The following is a 12,880-nucleotide window of genomic DNA, read 5'->3' on the forward strand; positions in this document are numbered from 1 at the left end:
CGTCAGGTCCGAGAAGGCCACACCCACCCTGGCCTGGTTTGTGACGAGGGGGTCTAGTTCCTCCCCAGAGGGTCCTTGCTCCTGACTCGAACACTTCTCTCCTGGGTCCTCCAGCTACTTCCGGTTGTCACCCCTCCAGTTCTGGGTGTAGAGATATTTGCAGCAGGAAGGAAGCGTGTATCATCTGGTCTCATCCACACACTTTCCAGCAAAGGAAACTGAGGCCAGAGAGAGAGAGAGACTCACTCAAAGACTCTCAGAGCACTAGTCGCAAAGCCGGAACCTAGGACTCCTATCTTACATTTTAGAATTTATTCCTTGAGCCTCCCCTCAGTTAGCTTGATCCAGTAAGACACAGACATCTTGCCTCCCAAGATTCCAGACTAAGAACAACATAAGCCTTCCAGGTCTTTCTCCCCATCTGTGCCTGAAATCAAGTCCATCCAGCCCACGTGAACCTCCATCTTACTTAGAACAGGAAGGAACATGGGGTACTTTCTCCTGAGGTCGAGGCCAACCAACTCTCTGACCCCCTGATTCTCTGGAACTTTCTCCCCAAGCATCCTAAGTGTTGGAAGCAGAGGGATGACTAGAAGTCAGTGCCTGTCTCAGCTCTGGGGGCCCTTCCCCAGCCTGTGCCCAAGTCCTCCATGGAAACCTGGCTCTGGGTCCAGAAGCACGGAGTCTTGCTTGATCAGATAAAATAGGTGGATGTGGAGGGAAGACCTCTGGCTTTAGCTTGGAGTCTTCCAAGATCAGTGTATGCATGTGTGTGTGTGTGTGCGTGTGCATGTGTGTGCAGATGTGGTGAGAGATGGGGTTGGGGGTGCACCCACACTTCCAAGCTCTTCCCAGTTTTGTCTCCCACTTGTCCCAACTCCCCCTCCCTGCCTTCCTCTTCCAAGGACCAAGCACACTCCTGGCCTCTGCTTAGTAGGTTAGATGGGGCCTGGAGTCAAATGCCTTCTGCCAGGTTCTGATGCTGATTGTACTCTTTGTCCACAGGGCATTTCTCTTGTGAGCCATCACTGGGGTCTTTGCCTTTATTACAGGGGAAAAAAAAAGTTCTTATCTGTATTCCAGCACAGTCTGTGCATTATCTGGTAACCATGGCAGCTTTGCTCCTAGCAGAAAAATATGAAGTCCTCTGGGTTAATTTTTAATGTTTCCCCTGGTAAAGGATGATGTTATCCATGAAATGGATTGCCGGCTGATCCCCGAAACCCGGCAGGAGCACGGATCTCAAACATATTTTCAGATAAGGCTTTGTCAGGCGTGCTGGCCTAATAGAGCATTTATCACGACAGGGAGAAAGGAAAGAAAACTAACATTCACTGAGTGTTGGGCAGCATGTCAGACCCTGGACGCAGACTGTCTCGTCCTGTATTTGGGTATGATTGTCCCCGTTTTTCCAGATGAGGTAGCGAAAGTCAGAGAATTTCCATGACTATCTGCAGGTCAGCTAGCTCAGAAAGGGTGGAGCCAGGGGTCTGAACCCCAACACTTTTGACTCTCAAAGCCTAGATTCTTTCTCATGTCTGCAGACCAGCTGTCTGCAGCTGGAGCCTGGCTTTGGGGGAAACTCCACTTTCATTTCTCCTGGAGTCAGTTCTCCTAGACCCACTGGTAGGAGAACGCCCTTGGGGACAAGACCCCATAGTGCATCAGTAGCATCCAGTTTCAAGGCAGTTTCTTTGCCACCAGGACACCAGGAGACGACAGAACAAAAGAAAGTGCTTGAAGTATCCTATTTGGCAGAGTCTTTTGCCAGAGATTTTTTTCCTGGTTACAACGTGCAAACTCCGTCCCTCACCATCCTCCTGCTGGTTTGTAACTCCACTGAAAACAGACACAAACCATGGTTCAAGAAAACGTGCTGAGAACATGGGTTACTTCTCAGGTTTTACAAACCATGAAACAAGCAGAGACACTCCCCAATCTTTTCAAACACCTTCTTACAGATACTGCAATAAATAGCACCCAGGTAAAGCTTCAGATGTAGTCCAGACTCACCCAGTCTGTTTTCTCTGGGCCTTGGTTCCCCAGCTGTAGCCCAGGACTGAGTTTATTCAGTTGTTTCTGGACCTGCACTGGGCATCTAGTGTGTTGGCCACGATACTAAAGCCAAGGATGAGGAACCAGGTGAGGGGTGTTCCCACCCTGCCGGCAGGCTCATAGCTGGCTCATCACTGCTCCCTTCATCTGCATATCTTTCCAGCCTGCACCACATCATGCCTTTGGAGTTATGAATCCCATCTTCCAGTCGAAGAACCTGAGATCTGGAGAGATCTAATAGCTTACCAGTGCACAGCACTGATTTTAAAAAGTCACTCTATAAATGCACTTGAATGAATGAATGGCTGGCTGGATGAATGGGTGGTTTATAATGTGCAGCTGGCAAAGCTGGGTTTGAACCTGGTCTGCCTGATTCTAAAACCCGGGCACCTTCACGGCCCCACTGGCTCACAGGACACCATGCCCACCTTCCACCAGGCCACCTCAGCCCTCATTCCAGCCTTGGGCAGAAGTGAGCCTCTTGAACCATAAGCCCCTTCAAGAGGCTTTCTGGACCGAGCCACGTTCCCCTCCAGCACTGTGGGCACAGGGGCACAAAATATCCCTTTTATCCCAGGAAGTGTCTTGGCTAGCAGAGCAAATATGCATCCAGGATCTTTCATATTGTAATGGTGATACTTTGCTGAGCTCCAAGACATAAATAATTTATTTGGAAAATCCCCCTCCCAAGTGACACCTTGCCAATGAAATGTCTGAGTTGGGAGGAGAATGAGTTCATTACGAGAAGGTCCCCTTTGCCACCGGGGCACCAGAGATAAGAATGAGCGGGGGCTTTGTGTCATCTCTCTGGCAGACTCAGGGGCCTCTGGCAGCCTCCTGGGCCGCCTCCTCATCAGAACATTGCTGACGGGTGTATATTTCACGAGGCCTGTGTCGTTCTTTTCAGAGCCACAAGCAGCCTGCCGCCTTCGTGGTCACGCAGCACCCTCTCCCCAACACCGTGGCAGACTTCTGGAGGCTGGTGTTCGACTATAACTGCTCCTCAGTGGTGATGCTGAATGAACTGGACACTGCCCAGGTGAGAGGATGCCAGCCCGGCCCAGCCCTGGGCGCTCAGGCGTGTTAGGGCAACCGCGCCCAAGGATTGGAGGGACAGCCCTCTGCTGCCTCTGCCCAACCCAGGTGCCCTCCAGTGGGCACTGTCTGGCAGGGAGCACGCAGCCAGTCTGCTCAGCTTCTGGCAGAAGCTGGGGATCCCCTGCCAGGCCCCCCCAATTCCAGCAGTTACTCCCCCTGCCTGTGGCTTTGTCCAGCCCCCAAGCTTCCCAGGACCAGACTCTGTTGCTCCACCCTCCTAGGCGCTGGTTAGAGTCTTGCTCCAAATCACGCAGAGCTCACAGGGAAGGCTGCCCCCTCCCTCCAGCTCTGAGCATCTCCAGGCCTGCAGACTAGCTGATACCTGGCCACAGTCAACCACTCCCCTGCTCTCTGATGCAGCCTGGCAGAGCCTGGGGCTTGAACCATGGACCCTTTGCCCCCTGATCACCCCACCGAGGCCTGACTTTGTCCTGGGTGAGCCTTGTGTCCCAGCAGCCTCCGTGCCTTAGCTCCACTGCGTGTGTGTCAGCTGCGTGCACCATGTGCCTCCAGCACATATCTGTACTTGGGACATCAGACACGGGTCATGGGGCAGCTTCTGGGGCTCACACCCCAATGGCAGGGCAGCCTTTTCTGGGTGGAGGCGGTGATGATGGCCTTTGAGGGTTTTCAAAAGCAATCTCATCCCCTTACTCTTGTCTCGAAAAAGGCCAGAGTAACTCAGAGGGCTCCCTATGAGCACTCGCCTTGGGCAGGCCTGGTGTGGGGAGAGGAAAAAGTGGGCCTGCGCTGTGCTCTCAGCCCTCCAAGAGCTCACAGTCCTGCTGAAGAGACAGATGAGCAAACCGTACCCCCCTCATGTGGCAGCGATCTAATAGAGGTCAGCCGCCTAGTGCCATGTTGGCCGGGAACGGGGAGCAATTAATTCTGCCCAGAGGGTGAGAGAAGACTTCAGAAGGAAGGTGACTTTGGCCTTGAAGAAGGCAGCAGAGATCCGGCGGGTGGGGGATGAAGTTGCCGGGAAAGGGTGTTCTGAGCAGCGGGATAGCAAGGGCAAAGGCCTGGTGGGGTCACCGTGTCCACCTGTCTGCGGGACGGCTTCGGGGGCAGCGTGGCAGGGCAGGGGGGTATGTCAGGAGGAGAAGAGGGTGGTGATGCTGAAAAATATAGCCAGGCCAGCTTGCAGAGGGCTGCCTTTGCGGTGGGGGTCTTGGCCTGCAGCATGGTAAACATCAGACTTTTACTCCGTAAGCAACAGCAGCCTTCTGAGAATGGAAGCTTTCATGCACGCCCAACCTTAGAAACAGGTACGACCCAGTGAAGCAGGGGTGGGGTCGGGAGCTCTACCCACACCAGACTTTGGGCTTCCTGGTGCCCAATCAGGAAAGTTGGTCCCTCTGGCGCTTTTGTGGAGCCCCTGGTATGCCTGGGAGCATGAGTGGGAAGTCCTTGCTGTGCAGGAAGGAGAGACACCGCAGAGTTTAAGCAGGCGTGGGGCAGAGGCAGAACTCCTGTTAGAAAACGGGACCTGGGGAAAAGCTGGAGCCCAGGAGACTGGGGAGGAGATGGTTGTAAACGTGCAGAAGAGGCAGGGGTTGACCTGAACCGAGGACGTGGCTGGGAGGAAGCAGGAGAACTGGGGTTGGATGTGGAGAGGTTTCCAGGGTTGCGGTCTGCAGGTTTAGGGAGCTGGTGGATGAGAGAGAAATGAGAAGTCATGGATGGTGACAGGGTTTCTGGTGTGGGCCTCAGGCCTCTGGGACACAACTGGTCAAGATGGGGAAGGTGGGGAGGAGGGGAAGGGGCAGCAGGAAGTTTGGGAAACAGGGAGGGGAGCTGATTACAACTTGAACAGCTCAGAAGTTAGGGGTGTCAATCATCCATGGGGTCAAAAATTCACTTCTAATTTAGTCAGTCCTCCAAGAACAGGGTTTCTCTGTGGTGCAGCTGCTCCGTCTGCACGGTTCCGCCATGTCCTTGGTTACTCTGTATCTGAGGCGCCTCCGTGTCCGCGGTTCCGCATCCCGTGGATTTAGCCAAATGTGGATCCTTTGTGTGCGTGCTCAGTCGTGTATGACTCTCTGCGACCCTATGGACTATAGATCCTGTAGCACCATGTTATTTACTGTTGAAAAAAATCTGCATAGAAACGGACCTGCGCCGCTCAGGGGTCAACCGTAGCAGGGGACAGAGTTGAGCACAACTTGGGATGTGCATGTGGGAGTCATTCCTTCAGGAGAGCATCCATTCATTCCGCCCACATCTGTCGAGTAGCTGCTGTTTGCCAGAAGCTCTTCCCGGTGCTTGGATTAACATGACAGAGAAAGCAAAAAAGAAAATGCCCATCTCTTGATGCTACTTGTATTCTAAAGCAGGGGAGACAGTAAATAGCAAGCATTCTGTAATGGCCTTAATTATATGTTACAGGTAACAAGTGTGTGGAAAAAGAAAGGTAAGAGGGCAGGGATGAGGCTGGTTTGGGGCACGGGCTGCACCTGTGACTGAGTGATGACGGCGGGCTGCATTGAGCTCACAGCTGAGCACAGAACTCGAGGAGGTACAGGAACGCAGCCCATGCCCGTCTCAGGGAAGAGCATCCCAAGCGGGGGACGACCCGCACCAGGGGTGCACGGTGGAGGGGCAGACGGAGGCCGCTGAGGCTGGGGCAGTGCAGCAGCCGGTGACAGAGGCACAGCAGGGCCAGGTCCTGGGGGCCCCGGCGGGGTGGGGTCACAGGAAGGATTTGTGAGTTTACTCTGAGAGAAATGGGAAGCCATCGACAGGTCCTGAGCAGAGGAGGGACCTGAAAAAGTAATTTGACTTTTTAACACAGCTTCCCTCAGGCTACTGTGTTGAAAGTTGCCAGAAAGGGGGAGGGTGGCTGCTAAGAGTGGAAGCAGAGAAGACAGAGAGGAGGCCCCTGCAGTATTCCAGGTGACAGCTGATGCTGGCTTGAGCCTGGGTGGTAGCAACAGAGTGGATTCTGGGTACATCCTGAATGTAAGCCCAACAAAATATCCTGCTGGATTGAATAGGGAATGTGGGAGAGAGGAAGCAGGGATGACTCCACAGTTTAGGACCCAAACAGTGGAAGGTCTGGATCTGAGATAAGCATGAAATATGACAGATTCCCATAAAACGAAGACCCCTGCAGAGTTCCAAAGTCAGAAGGCATCACCACCCTATTCCTTTGCCTAAAAAAGTGAAACATGAACCCATGAAAGCATGAGGGAAGCAGAACCCTTTTTCCAATTCTTCTTTTTGCAAAACCAGAGGTCAGGCACAGAGGAGGCGTTTCAAAGAACCTCTCTTGGAATATATAAGAAAGCAAGAGGGTCAAGGTCACTGGCTATAGCACCCCCTTGTTCAAGGTTGGCTCTCAAGTGAATGAAGATCTTTCAGCCCCAGCTGTCAGTGCAGGCTTTGAGAGCTGAGTCTCTAAATGCACAGACATCAGGCTCAGAAGTGCCCTGAGGTTGGCTGCCATATGCAGCTGGCAAGCCTCCCCTGAAATCAGCAGATGAATGGAGCACTTATTGATATAAATATCATCACCACAACAGCTGGGCGCCTTGCGAAAATAAACAATGACACAGCGTGAGCGTCAGAAAAGCCGCCCTCAGCACCTGGCGGGGCGGTGCTCTGAAGTGGCATCCACGTTTGTCGCCAGCGTGCCCGTGCTGAGGCAGCCCATGGTGGCTCTGGCCAGTCCGGCAAAAAGGACAGGTCTGCCTCGCTCCTGAGAGGACTAGTGCCACATCTTGAGGTTTGATTGGAGACCAGTTGGTAAGGGCACGTGTTGCTGACTCTCTGTAATTTGTAGCAAAATAAGGTAGAGCAGAGGATGAGATTCCCAAGTGCTTTATTTTCTTGCACCACTGGTCAAATCTGTCTGCTTCCGCTCAGAATCCTTTACCATAGCATTCAGCCAAGCACCCCCAGCCACAGGTGTCTTTCCATTCTCCATAGTGGCTGCTGTTCAAAGATAATTATGAGCAGTGGGGGCTTGAGATAAAGACTCCCAAAGCAATTTCATTGACCTTAGAGATTTTTTTTTTTTTTAAAGCTCTTTGGGACTCCAGAGGGCTGTGGTCAGATTAGTCTGGCAGTATCTTAACCACAACATCTAGCGAATGATGCTGTGGTTTCTGACGGGCAGGTCAGGCAGAACCTCTTCAATCACACCCAGTACATTGACAATCTCTCTTCCGTCTTTGTGGGCTCTACAGTTAGACCAGAGTCCATGGGGAGCAGACACCAGAGAGATGCCCTCTTCATGGCCAGGCTGCACCCACCATGTGGTTCAGGAAGCCCAGGAAATCCTCAGTGCCCTGCTGTGGGCAGGGTCCATGTGGTAGGCAGACTGTTGGCCCCCCAAAGATGTCCACATCCAAATCCCTAAAACTGTGAACTTGTTATCTTACATGGTAAGCAGGACTTTGTAGATGTGGTGAAGTTAAGGATCCTGAAATACGTGGATTGTCCTGAGTTATCCTGGGTTATCCAGGTGGGTCTGCTATTAGAGTCTTTCAGGAAGCAGGAGGATGAGAGTCGGGAGCAGATCGTGATGATGGGAGCAGGAATTGGAGTGATGGGGCCACAAGTTGAGGGATGCTGGCAGCTGCTAAGACTGGAGATGAGGACTGGCCTCTCCCCTGGGGACACCAGAAAGGAACACAGACAGCTCAGCTGACACCTTGACTTTAACCCTGTAAGACTCATTTCAGACTTCTAACCCCAGTTAAGAAATTTGTGTGGCTCTAAGCTACCAACCAGTCCATTCTAAAGGAGATCAATCCTGGGTGTTCATTGGAGGGACTGATGCTAAAGCTGAAACTGCAATACTTTGGCCACCTCATGCGACGAGTTGACTCACTGGAAAAGACTCTGATGCTGGGAAAGGTTGGGGGCGGGAGGAGAAGGGGACGACGGAGAATGAGATGGCTGGATGGCATCACCGACTCTGTGGACATGAGTTTGAGTGTACTCCGGGAGTTGGTGATGGACAGGGAGGCCTGGCGTGCTGTGATTCATGGGGTCGCGGAGAGTCGGACACGACTGAGCGACTGAACTGAACTGAACTGAACTGAAGCTACTACATGTGTGGTCATTCAGTATAGCTGCTCTGGGAAGCTAAGACAGCAAAACTGAAAATGGAAATTCAGACCTGGAGGTGTGGGGGTCAGAGCCCACACAGAGTATGAGACTGAAATCCTGGGGAAATCCAGAATCAGCCTGGGGTACGGTTTGAGCTGGAGAAATCCGTGTCTGAGTCAGGGTCCATCGGGAGCAGGGTGGGGAGAGCCAAGGAGAAGGCAGATGACATCCCTCCAGCAGCAGGAGGCTTGCAGAGCCAGGGGGAGGTCTCTTAAAGGTCCAGGAGCAGGCTTTCTGGGCCACATTCAATCAGGCACTCACCAACATACATTTATGGTGAACCTTCCACGTGCTAAACACTAACCTAGACACAGCAGTGCACAAAACAGGCACAAAAAATCCGCAGTACCCATGGAGCAGCTGATCTAGTGAAGTAATGTCTGCCTCCCAGACTCCCTTGGGCATCAGACAGGTTGGAGACATCTTCAGCTGAAACCATGACACTAGGACCCTTAAGCCACAGGGAGAAGCTGAGCTGGAGGCAAAAGGGATGGGAAAGCCAGGTCCAGGCAGCCTGTCCCCCTGCCCCCAAGTGCTATGGGGAGCACTGGAGGAACCAGCAGGGGATGACCAGCACACCTGCCATCAGCCCGGAGTCAGGTGTGGGGTCAACAGGACCCAGCCTCTCCTCTTGTTTCCATAGAGTAAGTGCTGGGGCTTTTCTTGTTGTTCAGTCACTAAGTCGCATCCGACTCTCTGCGACCCCATGGACTGCAGCACGCCAGACTTCCCTTCTTTTCCTGTCTCCCAGAATTTGCTCAAACTCATAGGGCTTTGGCATGCTCATTTACTATATTGGCTCTGCTTGAGGATCCCCTGAGCCTCTCTATTTTACTTGTCACTAATTCTAGGGAGTCCACTTTACCTCGCTGAAATCTTAGAGATTTTATAAACACCTTTCAATATTTCCTATGTCTTTCCTCCAAAGACCTGCCACTCTGTAAGCCTTTATTTTCCAAACTATATTTACTAATTAATAATTTGTTCCTCTTCCTGTATCTTTTCCACAATCAAAATGGTCTCAGTGAATCTCTGATCCGCAGACTGTAGCTCTAAGACAATGAAGTGCTCTAAAACCAGAGTCTTGGTGTCCTCCATGAGGACAATGGTTTTGAAGACCTTGAAGACAGCTCGTGGGCTGTTCCTGCCAACTTTACGGCCATCACTGTGGAATCCACTGGTCTGACCAGGCCCCCTTCCTCTCATTTTGCAGGTCAGGAAGCTGAGGCCCAGTCAGGCTTTGTCCAGAGTCCCACAGCCGCCCCAACCCCGGCCCAGGGCCCCCTGCCAGGGATGGTGAAGACTTTCACCACCATATAAACAACAAGGCTTCCAGGGCCCTGGGATCTGATAAGCACTGGCTTGCTGGTACCTGGGTGTACGGAGCAGGAAGGAATGTGTCTTAGTTTAAAGCAAGCAAGAGCCCCAGCTTGTGTAAGAGCTGTATCGCCCAGTTCTGAACTCCCACCGGGGGAAGTCTGAGACTTCATGTGATGCAAATCCAGGTGCAAAGGTGAGGGGGTGGGCGCCGAGGACGTGCGTTCCCACCAAGCTTCTAGAAGTGAGAGAGGCAAGCTTGTCATCCTCCCAGGAAAAAAGCGGGGGTGATGTTTCAAAGATGTCTTTTCCTGTCATTGTGCCTGGAAGGCAAATAGCAAGCACGTCTAGCCCCATTTTTATCTCAGCTTGTAAAAACACAGCCTCACATGCCAGCAAAATACACACAACCTACAAGTCTGTGTCTCTGCAAGTCCCAGGTCTGACCTTTGTAAGGGACCATATCTCTGTCTCTAAACCCACTGAAACAGAAGAATAAGGAGTTGGGGGTCAAGAGACCTGAGTTCAAGTTCTAGCCTCACCATGTACTTGCTGTCACCTTAGGCCAGTTTAACTTGTCGAAGTCTCAATGTTATCTATCACCTGTGAAACTCGTGTACCTCAGATGGCAGCCAAACCCACCCTGTCTTTGAAGGTTTACATCAGATGGGCTTTGTTTCCTCTTCCCCATTGTGTGGGAAAGATTTCTGGGGTTCCCAGGGGGTGCTGTGTTCATGTCCACTTCTGAGATCCAGCTCAGGCTCTACTGGCCGTGTGGGGCGCATGTCCCAGCAGTGCCCGTGGCTGAAGGCTGGACATCGCACGGCCTCACCCCTCCCGTCTGTGTTGTAGTTTCTGGCTGTGCAGGCTCCCTCTACTTGCGGTGCATGGGCTTCTCATTAGAGTGGCTTCTCTTAATGTGGAGCACAGCTCTAGGGCACACGGCCTTAGTTGCCCCGAGATTTGGGGAATTTTCCCAGACCCGGGATGGAACCCATGTCCCCTGCACTGGCAGGCAGATTCTCAACCACAGGACCAGCAGGGCAGTCTGACACATCCTCATTCTTAAACCCCACCTCGCTCTTCACGCTTGGCGGCCAGCGGCATGTCTTCCCACAACCCTGTTGCCCAAACCACTTTTTCCTCCCTCTACCTTCTCTCTCCCTCCTGATCTTCCACCCCTCCTCCCCCCAAAGCCATCCCCTTATTAAGCTGAGGAATTCAGCCATCTCTTTGTTATCTCTTTCTGAAACCAGCCCTGAACCTTTGCCTTCCACCTACCCTACCTTCCTCAGTAGATATTTTCCTAAACTCCCTGCTTCCTTCCCAGAAGCAAGCTCTGATGCACCCATCATAAGAATGAGTTTCCACCTACTACATGGAGTTGCTATCTACTACTGTCTATCTAGATCTGATAGAGTGCCTGATGAACTATGAACAGAGGTTCCTGACATTGTACAGGAGACAGGGACCAAGACCATCCCATGGAAAAGAAATGCAAAAAAGGAAAATGGCTGTCTGAGGAGCTATTTGTCTTACAAATAGCTGTGAAAAGAAGAGAAGCGAAAAGCAAAGGAGAAAAGGAAGGATATAAGCATCTGAATGCAGAGTTCCAAAGAATAGCAAGGAGAGATAAGAAAGCCTTCCTCTGCGATCAATGCAAAGAAATAGAGGAAAACAACAGAATAGGAAAGACTAGAGATCTCTTCAAGAAAATTAGAGATTCCAAGGGAACATTTCGTGCAAAGATGGGCTCGATAAAGGACAGGAATGGTATGGATCTAACAGAAGCAGAAGATATTAAGAAGAGGTGGCAAGAGTACACAGAAGAACTATACAAAAAAGATCTTTAGGACCAAGATAATCACGATGGTGTGATCACTCACCCAGAGCCAGACATCTTGGAATGTGAAGTCAAATGGGCCTTAGAAAGCTTCACTACGAACAAAGCTATTGGAGGTGATGGAATTCCAGTTGAGCTATTTCACATCCTGAAAGATGATGCTGTGAAAGTGCTGCACGCAATATGCCAGCAAATTTGGAAAACTCAGCAGTGGCCACTGGACTGGAAAAGGTCAGTCTTCATCCCAATCCCAAAGAAAGGCAATACCAAGGAATGCTCAAACTACCGCACAATTGCACTCATCTCACACGCTAGTAACGTCATGCTCAAAATTCTCCAAGCCAGGCTTCAGCAATACGTGAACTGTGAACTTCCAGATGTTCAAGCTGGTTCTAGAAAAGGCAGAAGAACCAGAGATCAAATTGCCAACATGTGCTGGATCATGGAAAAAGCAAGAGAGTTCCAGAAAAACATCTATTTCTGCTTCATTGACTGTGCCAAAGCCTTTCACTGTGTGGATCACAAGAAACTGTGGAACATTCTGAAAGAGATGGGAATCCCAGACCACCTGACCTGCCTCTTGAGAAACCTGTATGCAGGTCAGGAAGCAACAGTTAGAAATGGACATGGTACAACAGACTGGCTCCAAATAGGAAAAGGAGTCTGTCAAGGCTGTATACTGTCACCGTGCTTATTTAACTTGTATGCAGAGTGCATCATGAGGAACGCTGGGCTGGAAGAAGCACAAGCTGGAATCAGGATTGCCGGGAGAAATATCAATAACCTCAGAAATGCAGATGACACCACCCTTATGGCAGAAAGTGAAGAGGAACTAAAGAGCCTCTTGATGAAAGTGAAAGAAGAGAGTGAAAAAGTTGGCTTGAAGCTCAACATTCAGAAAACTAAGACCATGGCATCTGGTCCCATCACTTCATGGGAAATAGATGGGGAAACAGTGGAAACAGTGTCAGACTTTATTTTTTGGGGCTCCAAAATCACTGTAGATGCTGATTGCAGCCATGAAATGAAAAGATGCTTACTACTTGGAAGGAAAGTTATGACCAACCTAGATAGCATATTAAAAAGCAGAGACATTGCTTTGCCAACCAAGGTCCTTATAGTCAAGGCTATTTTCCAGTGGTCATGTATGGATGTGAGAGTTGGACTGTGAAGAAAGCTGATCACCGAAGAATTGATGCTTTTGAACTGTGGTGTTGGAGAAGACTCTTGAGAGTCCCTTGGACTGCAAGGAGATCCAACCAGTCCATTCTAAAGGAGATCAGTCCTGGGTGTTCATTGGAAGGACTAAAGCTGAAACTCCAATACTTTGGCCACCTCATGCATCAAGTTGACTCACTGGAAAACAGTCTGATGCTAGGAAGAATTGGGGGTGGGAGGAGACGGGAATGACAGAGAATGAGATGGCTGGATGGCATCACCGACTCTATG

The 12,880-nt window shown here is 51.0% G+C and overlaps 1 protein-coding gene across 10 annotated transcripts in view; it reads left to right on the forward strand.

Moving 5' to 3' along the window:
• The window catches only part of PTPRT (protein tyrosine phosphatase receptor type T), a 1,139,542-nt gene that overhangs the window by 1,105,559 nt on the left and 21,103 nt on the right, over positions 1–12,880 (forward strand). For all 10 annotated transcript variants that reach the window (XM_088843764.1, XM_088843767.1, XM_088843761.1 and 7 more), the window contains one exon: positions 2,963–3,094. In XM_088843764.1, coding sequence (XP_088699890.1) covers positions 2,963–3,094 — 132 coding nt within the window. The remainder of the gene's footprint in view (positions 1–2,962; positions 3,095–12,880) is intronic.

This window comes from Moschus berezovskii, chromosome 15 (genome assembly GCF_049115385.1).
Source record: "Moschus berezovskii isolate FMDL1 chromosome 15, NW_MosBer_1.0, whole genome shotgun sequence".
Taxonomy (NCBI): Eukaryota; Metazoa; Chordata; class Mammalia; order Artiodactyla; family Moschidae; genus Moschus; species Moschus berezovskii.